This window comes from Pezoporus occidentalis, unplaced genomic scaffold, assembly GCF_034315485.1.
Source record: "Pezoporus occidentalis ecotype Australia unplaced genomic scaffold, CSIRO_AGI_Poc_V1 ctg68, whole genome shotgun sequence".
Classification (NCBI taxonomy): Eukaryota; Metazoa; Chordata; class Aves; order Psittaciformes; family Psittacidae; genus Pezoporus; species Pezoporus occidentalis.
Genome location: NW_026916030.1, coordinates 68,476 through 89,968, shown reverse-complemented (window position 1 = coordinate 89,968; position 21,493 = coordinate 68,476). Strand labels below are relative to the sequence as shown.

The 21,493-nt window shown below is 52.7% G+C and overlaps 1 protein-coding gene across 2 annotated transcripts in view; it reads left to right on the top strand.

Moving 5' to 3' along the window:
• The first annotated feature begins 667 nt into the window (after positions 1-667).
• Positions 668-21,493, top strand: part of RALGDS (ral guanine nucleotide dissociation stimulator) — a 55,894-nt gene continuing 35,068 nt past the window's right edge. The window contains exon 1 of one of the 2 annotated variants that reach the window (XM_062641089.1): positions 668-769. In XM_062641089.1, the coding sequence (XP_062497073.1) occupies positions 749-769 (21 nt within the window). In that variant the 5' untranslated portion in view covers positions 668-748. Of the gene's footprint in view, positions 770-13,578; positions 13,892-21,493 lie in introns of those variants that run through there. The other variant, XM_062641087.1, reaches the window with a different exon arrangement.

Genomic DNA, 21,493 nt, shown 5'->3' with positions numbered 1-21,493 from the left:
ATAAAGTCATAGGAATAGCCAGACAGATTTAACCAGAAGTCTGCTGCTTGTATCCCCTCCTCATCCCCCTGCCCCTGCTGAACCTTTAGTTAATTTAAAGGAAGTCTGATTAAGATAAGAAATTGCTTTTTAAAAGTGCTTCATTCTGGGTTTTTGTTTTGCTGGTTTGGTTTTGGTTTTCTTTCACCGTAGCGAGACCTTTTGAAGTACGTATTTTCCCACTGTCCAGCACTGATACCGTTATTATAACTACACGATGCTGCCCTACAGCAAGAGCCAGTGGGTGTCCCCCCGGACCGGGAGCATCGCACCGGCTGCGTGCACTCGGCCACGAAGTGACGCGGCCTCCTCTGGCTCCTGCTTCTCCTGACATCACCGCAGCGCCGCAGCGCCGGCCTCGGAGCGCGGGGAGCGCGGAGCCGCCGCTCGCAGCTCCGCGGCTCCCAGGGCAGCCCCGCACCGGAACCTCCCGCAGCTTCTCCCCGGGGTCCCCGCGCCCCCTTTTCCGCGCACGAGGACGCGCTCCCCGCCCCGCAGCGCCCGTGGGCCCCGAGTCTGGCCCCGCCCCCGGCCTCGCCGTCCCGCCCCGCCCTGCCCTCGGCGCTCCCGGCCGCGCTCGGCGCTGGCTCTGGAGGCTCCCGGGGGCGGCGGAGCTCCATGGGCAGCGCTGAGCGGCGGTGACCTGGCCCCGCGGGACCCCGGAGCGGGGCCCGGCGGCTCTCCCCCGCCGCGGGGCTATGCGCGGGGCATGATGATGATTGACACTCAGGTGAGCTGCGCGCTTCGCCCGGCGGCTCCGTGCCCCCGGAGCTCTCTCGCGGTGCCCCCGAGCTCCCGGCTCCGGTGCGCAGCGGCGTGGGCGGCCGGGCTTGGTCCCCTCCAGCACCCAGCGAGGGGGGGGCCTCGCGGTGGGTGCTTAATGCGTGTGCGGCGCTCCGGCGCGGCTGGCTCCTGGGTAGCCGCAGGTGCCTGTTTGTTGCTGTCCGCTGCGGCAGGGGGGGGACGCCGTCGGTGCAGCGGCCCCGGTCCCGGTGTGCAGCGAGAGCTTTGGCCGGGAGAGGCCGAATCTTTTGCAGGAGGGAATCTGTTCTTGTTCTGCTTTTTCTTCTTTCAATTTTTGGCTGCGCAGTGGGTAAGTGCTGCCGGTAGAAGCGGGGATGAAGGATTGGGAGTGAAAGCAAGACAGTCTGGGACAGGGTCTGGCTGGCAGTGCGATTCTGCAGCCGTTGCTGAGTTGTGTGGCTGCTGGCAGGCTGCAAAGCTGCATGCTATGCCACCAGGCCAGGGCCGCAGCTCTTCCGGCAGCACCTAAGCCAAGTGACACCTAAAGGTCCCTTGTCCCTGCCTGCGTCTGTTTATGAAGCTAAATGAAGCTAAACTGGGCTAAGGTGGACAACAGCTCTATGCTCACAAATCCACTGGAGCTTTGGGGGCAGGATGAAGCAAAGGTATGAAATTTGGGGTCTTATCAGAATGGGGTGCTCTGTTTGGTCGTGATGCTCTTCTGACTTTATACTTCCTATTCCTCTTCTCATGTTCCCCTCACAACACCAACCCTGGGAAGGGAAGGGGAATCTGTGCTGCTGCCCTTGTGGGGGTGGTGAGAAGGTAAGTGGGCAGCGATGGCTCCTGGGAACCCAAGAATGAGTAAAGGGAAGGGCTGATGCTGTGGTGGAAAAGTGGGCAGGGATTCATTTTTTTGGACTGGAAAATGTGCGTACCAGAGTCACCTCCTGCACCCACTGGGTCTGTTTGGTCTGGACCTCATTTGCCTTGATCCAGCCCTGTAAGCAAAAGCTGAATTAGTTCTGTTGGGAGTGTGTGAGGCAGGAGCCAGCATGCATGTGTGCTAGATTGTGGCATGTCCCTTCGGAAAAGGGGATTGGCAACCAAAATACTGGGGTTTGGATCCTGACCCTCCCAGAGGTCAAGAATAAGAGTGCTCTGTCAACATGGCTATTCACTGGGAGAATAATCTTGCTAGGCAATCCAGAAAACTACAGGTGTAAAGCTGTCCAAAAAAACAATGTCCAGAGCTCAGTCTCCCTTCCATGTTGGGAATGCATGTTGCATTCCTATGGGGAGCTTTGTATTAAAGTCTCCAGCCTTCTCGTCACTTTTTATACTTGCTCCTGTTTTATGTCTGAGTAAGCTAAGGCATGTAGAGGTTTTTGCTACAAGGCTGGAATCCTTCATGGCAGGCGTTATGGTGGAGAGCACAGGTTAGAAGCCTGAATCCTGCTTGAAGAGGGTGGTCACTTTGCTTTGAGGGATGCAGTTCATCCAAGTCATGTCACTTGTGGCTATCAGTTAAAAGGAATTTCCAGCTGCACCCACAGCCGGACCCTGCCACAATCACCCTGCCTCACCACTGTACAGCTACATTTTTCATGTCTCTCAAATGTTGCTCTCCCTTGTTGCTAAGGGAAAGACCCACACAAAGAACTGGGAAAACTCAGTGCTGCAAAGTAAATAAGCTGAGCAAACAAGCTTTTTTTCATCTCTGTTCTAATTGCTGCAGATGTGTTGTTCAAGGTGTCATGACATCTGAAAGCAAAGGTTCATGTGCAGTGGTAAATTTCAGCCTTTCAAACCAAAACCTGCCTGTCAGCTGGGTCAGAAGGTGGCTTCCATCCTCAGCCAAGCTCTCTCTCTTCCTGGCTGTTGGGGCTGGAGAAGGGAGCAGATGGCAGACAAGCAGGTTCGGGGCTGGCTGAGTGCAGAGTGCCCGAGTGCAGGCAATCTCTGTCATCTGCTCTGAGGCAGGGAAGGGAGAGCTGTGTCTGAGGCGACTCCAATGGCTAGGAGTTAACTCTTGGTGATGCCCTGCCACGTGTAGGAGGGTGAGTTGGCAACAAGTGACACAAGCAAGGGTCCAGCTGGCAGCAGGCTTGTGAGGAAGCGGGAAGAGAGATGAAAAGTCCCTTCTCAGTGTGGTTCAGCTGCTCCATCTGGAGCTCCCACTCATGCATGTGTGCCTGCAGATAGTGCTGATCAGATGTGAACAGAGGATGCAGTGACTTCTGCAGGATCCAGAATTAATCTCTGAGATACAGTAGTGATTGATTTTATCCAGTAGCTCAGTGCAGTTTATTATTATCTTTGGGGTCAGTTTGTGCTGAGATGACTCTGCATGTGAAGAAAGAAGGGGCTTTTCAGAACAGGGAAGATTTATGGTAGATATAAGGAAGAAGCTCTTCCCTGTGAGGATGCTGAGGTGCTGGCACAGGGTGCCCAGAGAAGCTGTGGCTGCCCCATCCCTGGCAGTGTTCACGGCCAGGTTGGACACAGGGGTTTGGAGCAAGCTGCTCTAGTGGGAGGTGTTGGACCTGGCTGAGCTTTAAGGTCCCTTCCAACCCAAACCATTCCATGGATCTGTCTCAGGGAGGATGCCAGCCTGCTTTCCAGGTGGTGTATGCAGAGAAACTGCTTCACCTGCCACCAAAGTGCTGTCACTTTTGGAGCAGGGCTGGCAAACTGGCAACTACACACAGCCACTGGGGCTGGAGGTGCAGAGAAACTGCAGCTGGCTCCCTCAGGCTGACCCTGCTCTCCCAGGTGTCCCCGCTGCCTGGAGTTTCCCTGGGATAACAGGGTGACTTGGTACATACAGGAATGCATGGTATGTAGTGACAGGATCTGCGATTTCTCTCCAAAGGAGATACTTGGGAGTGTGTATCAGCTACTTGCCAAGGCCTTGTGAATGTTAGGGTCTGTTTGACTCTTCTCCTGTCCCCTTGCCTGTAGAGAGGCTGGAAGATGTGCTTCACCTGCAGGGTGCTGATGGAGAAGAGGGGTGGCTTATCTCTTTTTGCCAAGGCAGCTTGTCTGCTTCTTCCTCCATCTCCCTCGCACACTGTGGTCCCTAAATGGGCTCTGGGATGCTCTTTTTCTGCCCTGCTTTCCCCCATCCTGTTGTCCTTTGCTCTGCTGTGCAAGCTAGAGGCAGTCCCCAGGCAGTCAGCTGCGGGTGCCTGCAGGGGCTGTCGCGGGTTTGCTCCCTGCTGCTGCTCCCGAGGCGTGCTGCTGGCCGGGGATGCGTTTTGCGGGTCGTGGTGAGCGGCGCAACGCGCTGGGGCAGGGAGGAGCAGGCCCGGGCTGCGGAGCCAGGCAGGCTGTGCGGCAGGTGGCGCTGTTGTTCTCCCTATCAGTCACTGCCTCGCTTTTTGCCTTCATCGGTGCTGAGGAGCGGGAGCGTGGCAGAGGCTCTCGGAAAGCGGCGAGCGTGCGGACCTGAGCTCTGCTGCAGGGAGCAGATCTGCTTAGAGGCGCTTGGTGCTTGTGCCTTGTCTTGCTGACGAAGGAGGAGCTGTGTTTGGCTTCTTGCTGATAAGGAATGTAAGCCAGTTCCAACCTCGGAGACCTAAGGTCCAATCCCAAAGCCACCATGGGCCTGCTGTGACACCTCAGCCAGATCAGTCACCATGTCCCTCCTGTAAAAAAAGCCAGCCCTGGTCTACAGCTCCCTTTTGTGCTTGTTCCCACTGCCACCAGTCAACCCATCCCCCCAGCTCTCTCTAGCACTTGGTAGACAAGAGGCAAATACATGACCTTTCCATCAGCAGTGGATGGGAGAGGTGCCTTTGCTGCTTTTCAGGCTGCCCCAGCTGTGCTGTCAGTGTTGGTAGAGCTTTATTTAAACCGTGAATGGGTCAGTGTGGTTGGACGTGCTGTGTTCCTGCCCCCGTGGCTGGAGCAGTGCTGGGGTTTGCTGTAGCTGGGGCTTACCCCTGCTGCTGTGGGATCCAGTGGCACTGGCAGAGCCTGCAGACATTAGCGGGTTTTCCTGCTGGGAATGTTCAAGCCCAGCCTGCGTGACCTGCAGTGAGCGTTCACCCATCTGTTTTCCTTGGGGCTTTTTTCATTTTAAATGATTTGATTTCTTGGGGACCTTTTGGCCCCCAAGTCACCTGGATGAACCCCTGCATGTTCACTTTTGTCTGTCACCACCAGCCAGTGATCTTGGAGAAGGCTCTCTGCTCATGTTTGCTTTCTCCACTGATATTTGCCTGCACTGCAAGTTTTGGCTGCTGGTCAAAGACAATGTTTTTAGACACGTGCTGACGTCAAAGGCAGCTTGGTGGTGGTGGTGCTGGGGGATCACAGACTTCCCACTCCCCTGAGGCCCGGGAGTGCAGTGGGAGTTCATCCTCTGCAGAGTTACAGCCCCTTGGGTCTCCCGGGTTCGCTGAGCTCTGGGATGGCCCCGTGGGCTCCTGCCCTCATGTGTTCCCTGGAGAGGGTGTAGCTGCAATACAGCGTCCTTCACCACCCTGCCTGGAGAGAGGTTTCAAAGATGAAGGGAAGGAAGAAAAGAGGCAGGGCGATGGGTCTGGTGGGGAAGGAAGGGGTTCAGCTGTGCCCTGGTAGGTCACTCGCCTGCTGCAGCTCAGAGAGGGTGGAGAAGCTGTCCCTTAGTCTGTTGTGTTTCTGTGTAGGATCTGAAGAGAGACCTTAGATGTGGTGCGAGAGCCCTGGGATGAAAAGGCATCCCAGATAAGGCTCCACACTTCCCTGCAGGACCTAGAAAAGAAAGAAACAGGAGAGTAAATGAGTGTGTAGACACTGACTGCTGTAGGCTGACCATTGCTGTTTGGAGGAAGTACTTGTGTGGTGAGAGAAGCAGTCCTGGCATTGTCAGAGGAGGGAATGTGCAGCTGGGGTGCAGGTTGCTGGCACAGCCTAGAGGTAATGCTTTGCCCAAGATCCACAATGTGGCCATGTGAACCTCCTCCCTGAAGGCTCATGCTGGCTGATATTACCCTGGCTTACACCCTTGCTGGTTTCTCAGGACATCCGCTGTTGCTTTTTATCTTTCCTCCTCCATGTGGTCCCAATCTGTTTCCCACTTCCTTGCTATAAACGCCCTGGCTGGCCTGAAGGCAGGAAGCAAACACTCCAAAGGCCATGTTCAGTGCTGGAGGAGCCTGCCTGGCTCTGTGCAGGCTGTTGACATGAGATGGGGAGGTTGGGGTCATTTCACAGGGCAGCCTGTAGGTCCCTCTGAAATCTTTGGCAGCCACCCTGCCCTGTTCTTTTGGCCCTGCTGCCTCCATCTCGCAGCAGATTTCCCACTGTGTGTTTCCTGCCCATCCCTCTCAGCACCCTGTTCTGTATGGTCATGGCTCTTCCCTCTCCTCCCTGGGGAGGAGATGCCACTGACATGAAAAGCAGCAATGGCAGCTGGGGTGACACAGCAAGGTCCAGGGCAGGTGAGAGCTTCCTGGTCAGATTGGCTGTTGTGTCGTACCTGTTTTGAATGATGGGGAATAGGAATTCTGCCAGCCCTCGGCTGCTTTCTAGCCCCTTGCCAAGGAGGTTGGGCTGCCCCGGTGGGACCAGTGGTCAGGTTTGCTTGGGGGGGTGTGGAGGAGTCTTCTCATGGCGATGCGATTCAAGGCATGCAGAAGCATTGATTGTGCAGACCCAGGAACCCAGTGCTGCAGACCTGGTGGTCACAACAGGAGAGGACAGCTGGCCTGGGGCAGGAGCAGCCACGGGATGGGGCTGAGCTCTGCCTGTGTGGAGTTTGGAGGAGCAGGGATGTCCTTTCTCCAGGTGTTTTCTTTTATCCTGGGAGAAGTCCCATGTTAATTGCCTCGTGCCCAGCAGGCCAAGGGGAGCACAGGTCTCCTCCTAAACAGCCATGAGCCCTGAGCATTTGTACGAAGGGCCCTGTTGAAAGTCCCAGCAGCCTTCAAACCCTCCCATTCAGCATTTCCATGGTGACAGGCTGGCACTTCTGGTGGCTGTGCTGTCCTCTGTGGCACCAATATAAGGAGGTTGGTGCAAGTGCGGTGCCTCGGTGTGGTGGATTTGCTAACTAGAGCCTGTGGCCCCATAGCCTTGTCCCTCGTATGGGGGAATTGGACAGGTTGCTGTCCCAGTGATTGTGGAGGGCAGTCTGTTTTGCCTCCCTGTGGAATAAACACTGAAAGGAAGGGAGAGTTTTGTTTCAGAGAGGTGAGCCCAGCCTCCTGCTCCATCACTGCAGGTGGTACTGATGGGGATGCTGGCAGTATCGTGTCCTCTGACAAAGTGCCCATCCTGTGTCTCTGCATTCCTAACCCATTGTGAAAAATATTAGGTCTGGCAACTGGCAATGCTGTGTGATTAATTGATTGAAAAGAAGGGAAGGGGAGATGACTGATAAATGCTTAGACAGTCTGGGGAAGGTGCGTTTCCTCTGGTGCAAAGGCGTTTATCTCCCTCCTGCTGCAGCACAGACCCTTGTCCTCAGGCTAACTGCTGCAGATATCCCAGCCATGCCATTCGGAGGCGGATCTGGACCCCAAGGGACTTTGGTCGGATGAGGCATCAGCCAGGCACCCCTGTGTTGTACGGTGGCACGGCCCCTCCTGTGGTGCTTGGAGGAGGCCTGGTCACAACGCCCGCGGCTGTGCCAGTGCCCGTCCCTGTGAGTGGCATAGCAGTGTCCTCTGAGCTCACTGGACGCAGGTTTCTCGCCCTCATGTGCAGATGCAATGTGGATCTGGGCTCCCTGGGGCTGGCTGGGAAGCTGGGACTTCACATTCCCAGAAAGGTTTATTTTTGTTTTCATACTGGCTGTTGCTGCAAACTGGAGAGGAGGGATATAATCTTGAAACATTTTGCAAATAGTATTCTGAGATTTATCCTTTCTCCTAGGATGAAATTCACATTTTTCTATGAAATGTTTATATATTTTGGCCAAAGCAGTCTATCTTTTGCAAGGAAGCACCTACAGATATGACCAGGTGGTAATTAGGAAGAGATTGAAATGCAGTGATATTTGTCAATATTTCAGGGCTCAAGTCCTTCTAAGTTCTCCCATGTGGGCACCATTTTCCTGGGCAAGGCCTGCTCGCTCCTTTGCACTCTGGCCAGTGACCTGCAGCCTGTGTTTCTTGGTGGGATTCAACCTGCCTCTGCAGGGGCCACCACTGACGTGGCACCAGCCACTGCAGGAGTCACAGCCCAGCTTTTGGGGAATTTACCAGCACCTCTTGCAGCCAGGCGCTGCACAGCTCCCCTCTGCACGTCCCAGTGCTGCTTGAAAGGGTGTTTAGTTAATAGGATTGTAAAGCTTTCCTGTTGTTAGGCAGTGAAAATCAATGGTGGGCCTCCAGGGCTGAGTTTCATCCCATTTACAGCACAGGCAGTTGATGGCTGTTCTGTTTATGTGAGAAAGAGACCATTATGGTGCTGGAGGGAGGCCGTTCCACCTCCCGGGCTGTGTGCTGCTCTGGTGGGGCCTCCTGTAAAGGCAGAGGACACTGCATCAGTGTCCCCAGCCTGGGGTCTGTCCCCACCTGGAGAGAGGGTGGTTATGGAAACTCAATAAACTGTTGCCATGACAGCTTTGAGCATGGCTCCCTCCCGATGCTCTACCCACTGTGACAGCTCAACATTCTCAGCTCCTGTGGGACTGATTTCAGCAGGGTAAAGTGCTTTCAGCATGGGATGAGGCAGCTGGATCACAAGCAGCAGAGCCCTTTTATCCTGCCAATGCAGGGAAATAGTCTCAGAAGCGGAAATGAGGCACATGGGTACCTGATTGTCCCTATTCTATGGGAGAGGGGTGGTCTTTGTCCTCGTTTGCGTCTTCTTGCAGTGCCATGAGCTGCACCTCTGGTCTCTGTTGCTGCAATGACAGTCTCCATGGAGACTGGTCCAGCACAGCTGCATCACAGGACCATAAGGGGTGGCCACTGGGAAATGTCCCCGTCCCTCCCCTCTGGGACATGATGGCTCCCAGGGTGCACTCTCTGCCCTCAGGAGAGTATGAAAATCGAAATCCCCCAAGTGGAAAATGTGTGGAGGAATCCCAAGAAAACTAATTGGTTTCCCCCACCCCTCCTCTAATGCTTGCTGGCTTCACTTTGCATGGATAGTTGCTACTCTGCAGCTATTAAAAGGCCGCCCCATGCTTCGCACAGGCTCGATTGCAAATTAATTTTGCATATGTATCTCTTCTGGGGAGCATGGGAATTTATCCGCCTCAGGATGCTGAATGGCAGATGGGCTTTCCAGAGGCCTGAGCTGCAGCATGAGCTACGGCCGCTGTTGGGAATAACTTTGAAGGAACAGGGGTGGCTTCTTCAAATAAATACATCAGAACAAGGGTGCAGTGGGATCTGCAATGGGATTTCTTCTCACGACTCATTTGGGACAAGGCAGATGGATTTCACATGGGATATACAGAGGCACCTATGAACTTATGTATCAAGATGCATTTGATTTTCACTAAGAAATGGGTATCCTACTGGCTCCTGGTCTCCTGCAAGTCCCACTAGGCATCCGTCTTCTTGTCTGCTTCCTGTATCTGCCTCTAAATCTATCAACAGGCTTTCTGTAAAAGCCAGATTTCTTCAGGGGGATGCTTCAGATTGGGATTTCTGTGTTTTTGAAAGCAGGTTTCCCCTTTCTATTACCGAGAACTGTTAGAGGGGAAGAACTGTTGGGATTTTCCATTTGCCTTTCACCCATCATGCTGCTTTGTTTCCTTTTTGCCTTTCTATCAGCCTTGCACAGTGAAAATAAACCAGTTGGTTTGTGTTGTTTCAAAACCAAATGGTGCACGTGTAGGATGCCGTGACATTTGGGCTTGAGGACAGCATCCGGAGTTGCAATTTCCGCTGAAAAACAAACTTGCCATTGTTATTTCTGTGGAATTTGTTTAATTTTGTGTAAGTCTTCACTTGACTGTATCAAGCATTGGAATCAGTCCTTCTTAGGTGGGCCTTTGTCCTTGTGAATCACTTGGTGTAAGGAACAACCAGTGTGGTGGGAGAGGCTGGTCACCAGTTCTTGGATCATTCTGAACATTTATGCCACTGCAGCTATGCTGGGTACTAAGATCCTCCTATGCATGAGTTTGTCACTGAAATGTGTATCCACCTATGCAGAGATTCAGTCCTGGTCCATCGCGGTGTGCCCAAAGTGATGTGCTTGCAGGGTGGTAGAGGCTGTTCATACCTTAAGGAATGGGTGCACTTCCCAGTGCAGCACTCCATTTCTCCCTGGGGCAGCAGCAAAGAAGTTGGGAGAAGGATACATAAAGCATAGGGATCACAGTTTATTTGCCCTGCAGTTGTTCTGTTCCTGCCAAAACTTGCTGGAAAACAGTGTTTTTCCAGTAATGGTTGCTAAGCAGTTAGGTCTCATGATGTGCTTTATCTGCTCAGCTGGATCTGCAGGAAACAATAGAGCTCTAGTGCAGAATGAAATGGGGAAGCATCAGTGGCTGTGCTAGGGCTTCCCTGCCTGCCAGAAGTGGCCACTGTGCCAAGGTGGTACCAGGGGGAGATTTCTCCTGCACCCTTTGCAGGGCTTCCCCACTCCTTGGGGTTGAACGCGCTGCTGCTGGGCTGCAGCAGTGGGTGCATCCTGTCTGTGAGAATGGCTCTTCTGCTATCAGTGCAGTGGTGTGTTTAAGGTACTCTGCTGCTGTTGCTGGAGGATCTGAGATTGTAGCACTCATGCCAGGCAGACTGGAGGAGCAGTAGGACGCCTGCATAGGATCATTCTGTCTGGGTTGGTTTAGTGCTGGGGAAATCATTGCTTTGTAATTCTGCAGAAAATATCCTGATGCAAAATCATTCAAAACCACTTTGCCTGTTTCTGTTGAAGGAATGTTATGTTCCCCAGTGACTTATGCAGGTGCCTGGGGAGACCGGTGGGTGGATGTGTACAAGTTGCCATGAGGAGGTTTTGTGCCGTCTCTGGGACTGTGTGAATACCCACATCTGGCTGGTTACCTTTGGCTGAAGCCTTCCATACACAGCAGCCCTCATGTCCCATCAGCCCCTGTCCATTCTGTCCCGTTCCTGTTAGCTGGAGGTGGTTCTCCAGTGTGGCTGTTCTTTTGTTCAGCCACTGCTGTGCTGCCTGGCATCTCTCCTGGGCACTCTGCACTTGTAGTTTTGCTTTCCTTCACAGTCTGCTTGCATGGCTTGTGACTTTTCCAGAAGGTTCAGGACAACCCTTTGGTGTCAACAGCTGCCTGGCAGAACCATGCTGTGTTCTGGGGACCAGTAGAGCAGACTGAGCTCCTGCCAGAAGTCTGTGCTCTGGGGTAGCAAACTCTGCTGTCTATCCCTTGCTGTTACTGTGAAGTCCAGGGGAGATCCTGCAGACCTGGGCACCCGCAGGTGATGGGACTGCTACAGCTCCACACTACCTTTGCAGAGACTCCTGTTCCCATGGTAAAGAATAGCTGCTGACCAGGGTGATAAGTGGGTTCCTGTGGATGGTAGCCCTTGGAGACTCTGGCACTGGACTGTGAAATCTGTGTCCTTCTAAGGATGTTGATGCAGTCACTTAGGCCCTTTGGAAGGTGCGATTCCATCTGGCCAAGCCCAGCTTGTTACTGGAAGATTGTTACTGGAAGATTGTTACTGGAAGATTGTTACTGGAAGATTGTTACTGGAAGATTGTTACTGGAAGATTGTTACTGGAAGATTGTTACTGGAAGATTGTTACTGGAAGATTGTTATTGGAAAGCCATGTTCTGCCTACCTGCTGTTGTGGGGAGGCGAGTAACCTGAGCTTGGGCTGAGGCAAGGGTTTGAGTCACGTTTGCTGGAATCAGAGCTATGGGAACTGTCTGTGCTGGGGACAGATTTTGTTGCTTATGATAGCAGTGTGAAATGTGGGACTGTCCTCCTTGGGAGCACACGTTGTATTGAGTCACCAAGTCATCATCCACGTAGAGGGATACTGACTGACATGCCAGGGTGTTTCTTGGGCTGTGGCACTACCTCTCTGCAATGAAAAGAGACAGACAGTTGTCAAAATGCTGTCAGCTAGAAGTTGGGAGATGGCCCTGGAAATACTGCTTTGTCCATGTGCTGGGCTGTGATGTCCCCTCTCTCTTCTCCTGTGAAGACATTCCCAGGGCTGCTGCAGCTCTGCCCTCTGTGTAGCTGCTGCTCATCTCAGCTATACAATGATTGAAAAATCTGCCCAATTTCCAGTTAAAACATATTTTATGGTGGGTTTAATCCCATCCGGTCTTGTTTCAGGCTTGTACATGAATTCCCATTCCCGCAGGATGTAAACACTGAGTTTTTCACTCTTGTGTTTCTTGCAGGAAGGATGGGCTGCACCCTGCTACAGTCCCACGCTCCACACCAGTGCGCTGGGAAGGTGCCCAGCTCTGCAAGTGTGTGTGAGACCTGTCGAACCCCGGCATCTCAGCCAGCTCTGGCTCCTGCGGTAGTGACTCAGCCCCACTCTGGCTGGGCGCTGAGCAGGGCTGGCCCAGCCCAGCTTACCTAACACCGCAGGAATGCCCGGCTCAGCGGGCTCCTCACTCTACTCTGAGACCCGGGCATGCCACACACTGCGCTTGTGGCCTCAAGGCAGCAGCTGGTTTTGAGAAAGCCGGGACAGAGCTGCCCTGTCCCAAACCTTTTCCTGGCAAAAGGCAGCCCCAGAGTGGGACCCGCTGCTGCCTGCAGTCATGGGAAACCACCTAAAAATGCCTGCTGGAGCAGGGTCTGTTCACCCTACTTATCATCCCTCCTGGGCCTAGCCAGAAGGGCAGCTCAAAGGATGTAAACTCCTGTTTGAGGGCAACGAGGACTTTGTATTGACTTGCCCTGGCATTTTGCAGCCCCTGGGTTGGTGCTTAACTGGTCCCAGTGAGTCCCCTTGCTGGGTGTGGCTGGATGAATCCACCAAACTGCTTCTGTCTACTGCTGTCTTTGCTGGAGGGGTGTCTTGCCCTGTTACTAAGCCAGGTCTCTGCAGCTGAGGATGAGAAAATGGCTCAGACTTGGCCATAGGTTTACTCTTCCTTGTGAGAGTTATAACACCTGTGAGATACACATTGCTCCGTGTCTGCTTTCTCATCCTATTGCTCCTGTTGGTGTGCTTTCTGTAGGAAGATGCCCTTTGTAGCAAAACCACCCCATTTTGTGCCATACTCTTTTTAGCAAAACTGTGTCAGAGTCGCTGTCTCCCTCTGATGGAAAAGTCAACCGGTGCCATACTCAGCTGGGCAAAACTTTCCATGCAGGATTGAACTGCACATCAGTATTCACTGTCTTTTAGTGCCACGCTGCACTGCCATAAGGCTCCCAAGTTGTGAATTATTTAAGCCTCACTGTGGTCCTTGGAGTACAGGAGGGCGTTGAGCTGAAACTGCCTTGGACAATGGAAAGCAGGGATGGAAGAGAGAAGGAATGAAAAAGGGAGGCTGTAGCTCCGATCATTCATGCTCTCTTTCTCATACCCTCTCATCCTTCCAGCTCTGCTTGTCTGCCTGCCACAAAAGCCAGAGTGAAATGCTGTAGCTGCTGCAGACACTGTTTGAGCATAATCTGAAATCAACAGCAGGCAGGACCTGTTGTGTCTCTGAGACAATGCACGGGGTTTGCAAGTGCTGTGCATGTAGATGAGGCTGAAAACCTCACGCCAGTGCAAAGCAGCAGCTGGAGCCAGCGCTGAGCTTGCCCTGAAAGAAAGGAGAGGCTGGAATAAGGCAGTGTGCCGTGGCGTGCTTGCAAGGGGCTGCTTCACCAGCCTCGGGAACATCGCTGGCTACATGCACACGCACACACACAGGCGCACTTGCTCACACACGCGCACACACAGCCTCTTGGTGCAGCTCCTCACTGCTCTTTGATTTGCAAGGAAGGAAATAAGACCTCTTAGAGCAGCAGAAGCAGCAGCTGTTGACAAGATGTGCTGACAAAATCGAGCAGGGAGAAATCTCAAATCTGTTTTGCTGCCTGGGCTGGACCTGCTCCTGGAAGAGGAGGGGCAGAGGAGAGAGAGGAGGATGAGCAGCCCCTCCATCCCTGGGAAGATGGAGGCAAAACCTTTGTTCAACGTGCAGAAGGCTCTGGTGCAGCCTGTGCAGATGTGCATGTTGGATATCCCCCTGAGCGTGCAGGATGATGATGTAAGTAGAAGGCAAGTGAGCTGCTAGCCCATTTTCAGCTGCAGGGATGGGGTGGGTGTGCAAGGAGAGGTGCTGTGACCCTGCCCCAGCACTATCTAGGTGTGATGAACTTCTGGCAAAGTTAAAGATGCCAAGAGCTGGCACTGCCTCCAGGTGTGACTCTTTCCTCTTGAAGTAGTGTATTTTGAGACAGACTATGTCTTGCACTTGCCACATCCAAGGCACCAAATTTAAAGGAGGAGTTTGGGAGGGAGGGGAAGCCTTCCTACATGGAAACAGCCTTGTATTGCAGTGCGAAAGGGAGTGTTTGCCGTGTATGTCCTGGCTCTGCTGCCTTGGAGTGGCTGGTGTGTGTGAAATATGGGAGGCACATCGTGGTGTCTGCCTTGCATCGTCTCCTGTCTGTGTGGGTATCGATCCTGCCCTCTCACTCTGCTGCTGTGCTGCAGGTGCAGCCATTGTAGAGTAGGGCTTGATCCACGAGGCAAAAAATGGTGCTGGTTGCAGCAGTGAGATAGAGGTTTCCTGATGTGTCTCAGGTCAGGGGATTCCTGCTGAGGACTCCTCTTGTCATCTTAACTCTGCCCCTCACAGAAATATGCCACAAATCTGACGTACAAGAAGTCAACCTGTGATAAAGCTACTGGAAACCCAAAATAGGGACCTTGTTTTCCAGAGGGGTAGGTGGTGAGCAGTTGGTGTCCCACCTGTGTAAGGGTTTTGGATGTGATCCAGGTGCTGTTAAAATTCAAGGCAGAACTTCCTTTGATTTTGGAGCAGGGAAAAGCCATGTTCTTACTCTGTGTGTTCAGTGTTTGTACTGTCACTGCAGGAGCCTTAAATCTGGATTTTCTTGATGGGAAACAATTGATATGTCACGGTTGATATCATGGTTGATATGTCACCTTCTCTTCAACATCGTCTGTGTTTGAAGAGGTGAAGCGACAGTACAGAAAGGAGCTTGCTTCCCTGGAAGCAGGGAGGACTTTCTTGCAGGGCAGTGTGTTGGATCTTGGCAGGGGCAGGAAGCCCCAGCGCAGCAGCCTCTGCAGGATCAGGGGACTTGCAGGGAGCCTCCTATATTTAGAACACACCCCCCCCCCCGCCAAGGGCTTGCCGGGACCTCCTGTGCTGCTGCTCTGATGAGGATACCTGCGATGGCCACTGCAGAGCTGGGGGGGTGTGCCGAGAAACGCGCCCGAGAGCAGGGTGCCTCCCGCAGCCGGCGTGAGGAGCCGGGCGGCGGGTGCCGGGGAGCCCGCGGTTCGCTGCTTGCTTCCCATGTAGCTTCATTTTTTAAGCAGCAGGTTTCTTAAGGCTTACTCTATGCGAGACCCGTTCCTGCTCAGTCGTGCGATCTGGTGCTGGATTTCTCTGTGGCCTGTGATGCAGCCCAGGGCATCCTCAGGGTTTGCCTGACAGGGGTGGAGTCTCCGCTTCCCTCCCGGCAGAGCCAGAAACCTAAGCTGGAGACGTGGGCAGTGCTGGCACTGAACGCTGGGCTGCTTGGAAATGATTTCTGCTGCTAATCACATTCCTGGGTTTACTGCACAAAATATTTTTAAGGTGGTTGTGCGCTGTTTTAAAGGTTGGTGGGAGTTTTGGTTGTGTCACGGTGGGGCACTGCTCTGTAATCTGGCACATCGGGGCATCCCCAACCCTCGGGTCATTACTGGCATGTTGGCTCCATTGTGCAAGACTGAAAGGGTTAGCGCTCTTCTTGTGGAAACTGCCATGAAGTTAGGCTGGGAGCATGGTCTCCAGCATCCCCATTTCCATTTAAATTGAGGCTCTGGATGTGCACTGTGTGTGTTTCCCAGCTGCGATCACCTATCCCAGCACAGGGTTCCACTGGTGCTTTCATCCCCTGCTCTCTCGTGCTTTAGCAGAACAGGATGGGATCCTCAGGGCTGAGCATTGGCTGGCAGCACCTGTGAGCAGAAGGTGGATTAGGGATTACTCTGCCTCTCTGTGCTTGCGTGCTGCTGCTTCAGCACTGAGGATGCTTTCCCTGTATTCCATTCCTGGAAATTGGGGGCATAGCAGCTCCTGTGCACCATGGAGCTGGCACCTCCCTCTGCTGCAAAGCATGGGCCAGTGGGGAAAAGCCAGTGGGGAAGTCCTAATCGGTATTTCTGTCTCTGGAGTGATGAGAAAACTCTTCTTTCACAGCTGAAAGATTCCCCCCAGCCTGCCAGGGTTTGGTGTCTCATGCTCACACTGCATGTGAGTACCTGCTCATCTCCCTGCAGTCACTTCTGACAGTTTGCATGGGCACCTGGAGGGAGCTGTGTTGGCATTTCCCTTTCTATTTCAGGACTTTCAGACTCACTAATGGCCTTTCTTCTTGGAGATGGAGCAAGCAGGTTGGGAAGAAGTTCAGGAGCTGTATTTCATGGGGACCTTTAGGTGCTTGAACCCAGAGGAAGTTTTACTAAGAGATGGGGGTCCAGAAACTGGATTATCCAAGGAATGTCCTAACAAGTGGTCAGACCCTGCCTTCTCTGCAGCAGGCTGGCCCAGCACTGCCTTCCTGGCCTGTTGCAAGTGTGCAGGAGGCAGGGGTGGGACAGAGTAAAACAAATCAGCTTCAAAGGAAGGGAACTGGAGGTTTTCCCAGCACTGCTGGTCTCAGCTCCGTAGCTCACCAGCTCCTAGTCCTGCTGTCCTTTGCAAAGGATATTCTGGGGTGGCGAGTGCCTTGCTGAAGTTGAGTTGGCACTTTACAACCCTCCCTGCCCTTTGCCAAAGGAGTATCATGCCCCATTAGCAAGCTCTCCTCTTTCTGAAGTGCCTTGCAGCCTCTGTGGTGAGCAACATCTTGTACTCCTGTTTTTCAGGAAAACTGCTCTGTCCCAGCATGGAGTGGGGCTCCTTTGGGGAGCATTTCAACAGCAGGCAGTAGGCCACTGGATGGGTTGGAGGGGCATGGGCTGCTTGTGCCCATGTTTAGTGGGTGGTCAGCTGAAAGGGGAACGTGAGGTGCGTGTCAGGCAGAGGTGTCTCTCGTTTCTGTCTCTTGCTGGCTTTTGGTGGGGCCATCATTCCTTCCCTTTCCTAATTCAGCCACAGCAGTTGCAAAATTTCCCAGGGTTACTCTCTTGCTATTATGGGTAGGGATTTCCAAAGCTTCGCTAATAAAAGAACAAAAGTTTCTATATCTGGGAAATGGGGAAATCAATGAACGGACTGTTGCAAGTGCTGTAACAGCTTTTTGTGGCATCTCAGGCAGTTGCCTAACACGATGGAGCTTTATGGGCAGTTCTTTTGTCAGCAATACCTGCTCCCTGTGCACTGGAGCCCGCCAGGCTGGAAGGAAACACTGGGCTGATGTCACGCAGTGGTGGGTGCTGCTGCCCAGGCCATGTACAGTCTCAATGCCTCCCTCCTTCCTGGTCAGTTAGCTCACTCATGGTTGTGCATTCCAGGCTAACGCTTAGCCCTTTGTCACAGTGAAAATCACTGGGAAATATTCCCTTGTTGCAGCGTCCAGTAAATGGCAAGTTAGAGAGGAATACAGCACAGCCTTTGGTCTCTTCCAGCACAGCTGTGTCTGAGTTGGACACTTAATGCAGCTCTGCAGACTGAGAAGAAAAGAGTCATGACCAGGTGAAACTCTGTGCTGCTTAGGCAGTTGCGTCCTCTGGAACCTGTCCTGGTGGTCTCCCCATCTTCGCTTCCTTCCTTTCTCTTCTGTGATGTCCTAATAAGTACAGTAGGTTCAACTTCAAAGTAGTTACCAAGTATTTTCCACTCCAGTGGGCTAATTAGATAAATTTCACATGCTAATTTATTCCTCTAATACTATTTTTTCCCAGGTACTGGAATACAGGAGGAGGTAAAAGCTTGGTTTGGCCTTAGGGTCAGGCTCTGAAGAGTTGGAGATGGGAACAGATGATTAGTTCCCATGTTTACCGTAGCACAGGCTTATTCCTTGATGCATTTGAGATCTTGTTCAGCTGAGCTTTAAGTGTTTTAGCTGACTGCAACCCAGGTATCTTGGGTGAAATGTTGTCCTTTGGCACATAGAAGAAAAGCTTTCAGATCAGCAGTGATGAATTACTATTTCCAGCTTGGTTGTTCCTGTCTGCAACACTGGTATCACCTTGGAGTGCTGCATAAATGACACCTAACTAATCCGTGCAGGAGTGGGTGGGAATGGTATTACTTCCTGTGCACTAATGGGTGAAAGTATCTACTTGATCTATGGGAACCAAGGCCAGCCCCTCAGATTCAGTCTGGCAGTCAAGGGTTGTGTCCCACAGCGGCAGTGATGGCTGTCCTCATAGCACTGTAAAGGAGCTGGAAACACACCTTCCTCATCAAGCTTAGAGCACTGAATCCCCAAGGCTGGAGGTAGATGTTGGGTCAGTGGGGCTCAGCTCCCTCCCAGGGGCTGCATGTGGGGCACAGATACAGCGGGTGCCTTCAGGCCATGGGGTGAGTTGGTGAGGGGGTGAGTTGCACAGTGTGAAAGCCTCTTGTCCTGCTGATGAATGCTTGCTGGCAACCAAGCCCTGCTGAGACACTTGACATCTCCTGCAACCCCAGCAGCATCCCTCTGCTCTTTTGGTGTGGCTCTGCCAGCCTGTGGCCGTTGCAGGCAGAAAGGCTTTAACCAAGAGCCAGTGGGACTAGTGCTTCCGTTCGTCACAGGGCGAAGCCATGCACTAAGCTCTGGGGTGAAGCGATAGCTGCAAACAGCCTTGCAATGAATCACACTATCATGTTTATATCAAAGGCTGTTTCTTTTCCACTGCCTGCATATGGTAGATGTTATCAAGAGGGAGGAGCTGAAAATGAGTGCTAGGACTGTTTCCTGACCACATCACAGTAAAACCAACAAATCCCTCGGTCCCTGCTCTTGGCCAAGCTCTGTGTTTCTCTTGGGTGAATCGTCACCCACTTTATTGGAGCAAACTGGGAACTATGGAAAAAGTCTCCCAGGTTGAATTCTCAACTGCAAGGACAGAAATTTAGGAGCACGCTGTAAAGTCTTGGATTTCTGGGATTTACCCTGGCCAGGCTAAGGTCTGAGCCAGTGCAACGCCTTGTGTGCATGGATAGGGCAGCTTCAAGCCTGGCCGTGGCTCCTGCACAAGTGCCTCAAGGTGCTGCTGTGGCACCGCTGGGCAGCATGTGTAACCTCCTGCCACATCTGTACCTCTGGGCTGGTTTCATCAGCCCTGTAGCAGGGTATTTAACCACTGTCCTGCAAGCCAGCTAAACCCCCATGGGCTGCAGACATGGACAGGACTGGCCATGAGCCTTTGGCAGGCTTTTGGGGTGGCATCATTCCCTGTTTCCAGCCCTTGGTGAGGCTTCAGGGAGGGGAAGGGTTGGTGTGGTAGCTGAGTATTTACAATGGCTTAACGGGTTGGGAGAAGGGTCACCAATTGCTGCTATGTTTGGTTCACTGGTACTAAAGTGTCCAGAGTCTTCACTACCACATGTGTATGTGTTGACTGAATAAACAAGTGAAGTGCAGCCATGGGACTGCTGGGCCACTAATATCAAGGTTACTTTAAATAAGCAGTTAGTAGGACTTGCCAAAGTGAAATGAGAATGCAGACCTCTGGAGTCTTGACCAGTGTGTGGTGGAGCTCCCTGGGGCACAGCCTGCCCTGGGGGTTCATTCTGCCCAAGGGTTTGTCATTGCAGCCTCTGGGGTGTTCTATTTACAGATTTTGAGATGGGTGGTTCTCACCAAGCATCTGCTTGGCCCGTGTGTAGCTTGATCTACCAGTCAGAGGCTTGGTCCCGCCAGTCAGAGGTGTGTTGCTTGGTGCAAGAGCACAGTGGTACTTTAGCCCTGGCTATCCTGCAGAGATCAGAAAACTGCCTGCCAGTGTGGCCCTGTCGCTCCTCTGCGTGGATTCCCATGCCGCATCCTAGAGCAGGGCTGGCCTGTGAATGAGGCTATCATTGATACAGCTGCTTGATTTGGAGTATGCCAGCTGGAAACACAGTAGAAACAGGAGTTTCACCCCATTCAGAGCCACAAATGTGACAGCATAGCATGGATTTAGCCCTGGGCATCTCTCATCCAGGGACTCCATCAGAGCTGGCCCTATTTATTTACCCATGTTTTGGCAGCAATCAGCAAGCCCCAGGGCAGCTGAGACAGCAGACAATGGCAATACTGAGGATGAGGTGTGCTCTGCATGTGCCTGACACACAATTAAATGCCTTGAGCTGGACCTGCCTGCTATCAGATGTGGTGACTGCTTCTTGCTCACACACGTTCCGCAGTTGCAGTCCATGTTGTTGCTGAAATGTCCTCATGTCAGCACGCAGTTGCTGTGCAGCTGCTCCTTGGCCAGTACCTACATGCCTTGGAGCTATCAGCACCTGTCCAAAGCCAACACGTGGCTTTGGTGGATGCGCTGACCCTCACTCTGCTCCAGTGTCCCCATGCATAGGACAGTGTTCTTTTTTGTTTAAGCATCATCAAGCATAGAAGGGCAGTGCTGTGGCATTCACATAGGGCTGAATTCAGCCATGTGAGATTCACATAATGCTAAGGCACTATGCTGCCAGGAGCCCTGTCCTGAAACAGCTTGATTTGGCGACTGTGCTATCAATCAAGTACCATTTTGCTGCAAAAAGCAATGTGCTTACAAGGTGGTAAGACACTACAGCACAAGTAACAGGGGACAGCCAGATGCAGCTCTATGTTGGCTCTGTCTGTTGTGAACCCGGAGTGCTTCAATTGCATTGCTTTAGTATTTACATTGCTGAAAGGACTGGCTCCATCTTGCCATGAAGAGATGGCTCTCACCAGATCCTCCTGCCCAGCGATGGAGCTGTTTGCTCTGTCATATGACAATGCTGTAATGTAATGGGCCAGGCTGGCTGGTGGTTTGGTTTGGGTGGAACTTGTGATACTTGGTATTTTTAAATCCTGGCTCCTGGAGTCATGTGCATGGGGCATCGTGCGCAGTGTCTGGGGAGGGGAGTGTGGTGCTGGTGCAGTAGTGTATACCCTGCTGCTGTGGTCCGGAGCAGAGGCTTTCAAGCATTACCTCCATCCAGATGCTGGGTGTGAGCAGTGTCTCAGGTGCTCATCTTCCTCTGTGCTTCTATGGTAAGGAATTCCCTCTGTCTTAATGTGAAGTCTTGATTTTTGTGAACCCCAAGGACTGTTTACATCCAAAAGCTGATTTTTGGCTTTCTTGTGTCATCTTTGCACAGATGCTGGCAGGCATCTCCTCTGCCCTGTGTCCTTCTGCTTTTCCTGGCTTCTCTGGGTTTGTGCTGGGGTTGTCCCTGGGTGCTCTGGGGCTGTGGCAGCGCTTGGCAGCTGCACACCATGGTCTTTATTTCCCCTGGCAGCCTGGGAATGGGGAATCCAGATCCCGTCCCACTCACAGCTGCCATTGCCTTTTTAGTTTAGGCACTGCATGCTGCAGAGGATAGCCAGCAGGATCAAGCCCTTGACTTTGAGGTATTGAGGAGCAGTTTGGGATGAGCTGTTTGACAGTCTTGGTTGTGTCTGGCTGTGATGTTGGTCACAGGTGAAACGAATGCAGAGCAATGTCCCTGGTAACGCTGGTGGCCTGAGATCCAGGGGGCTTGCTCTCTCTCCTGCCTGCCAGGAAA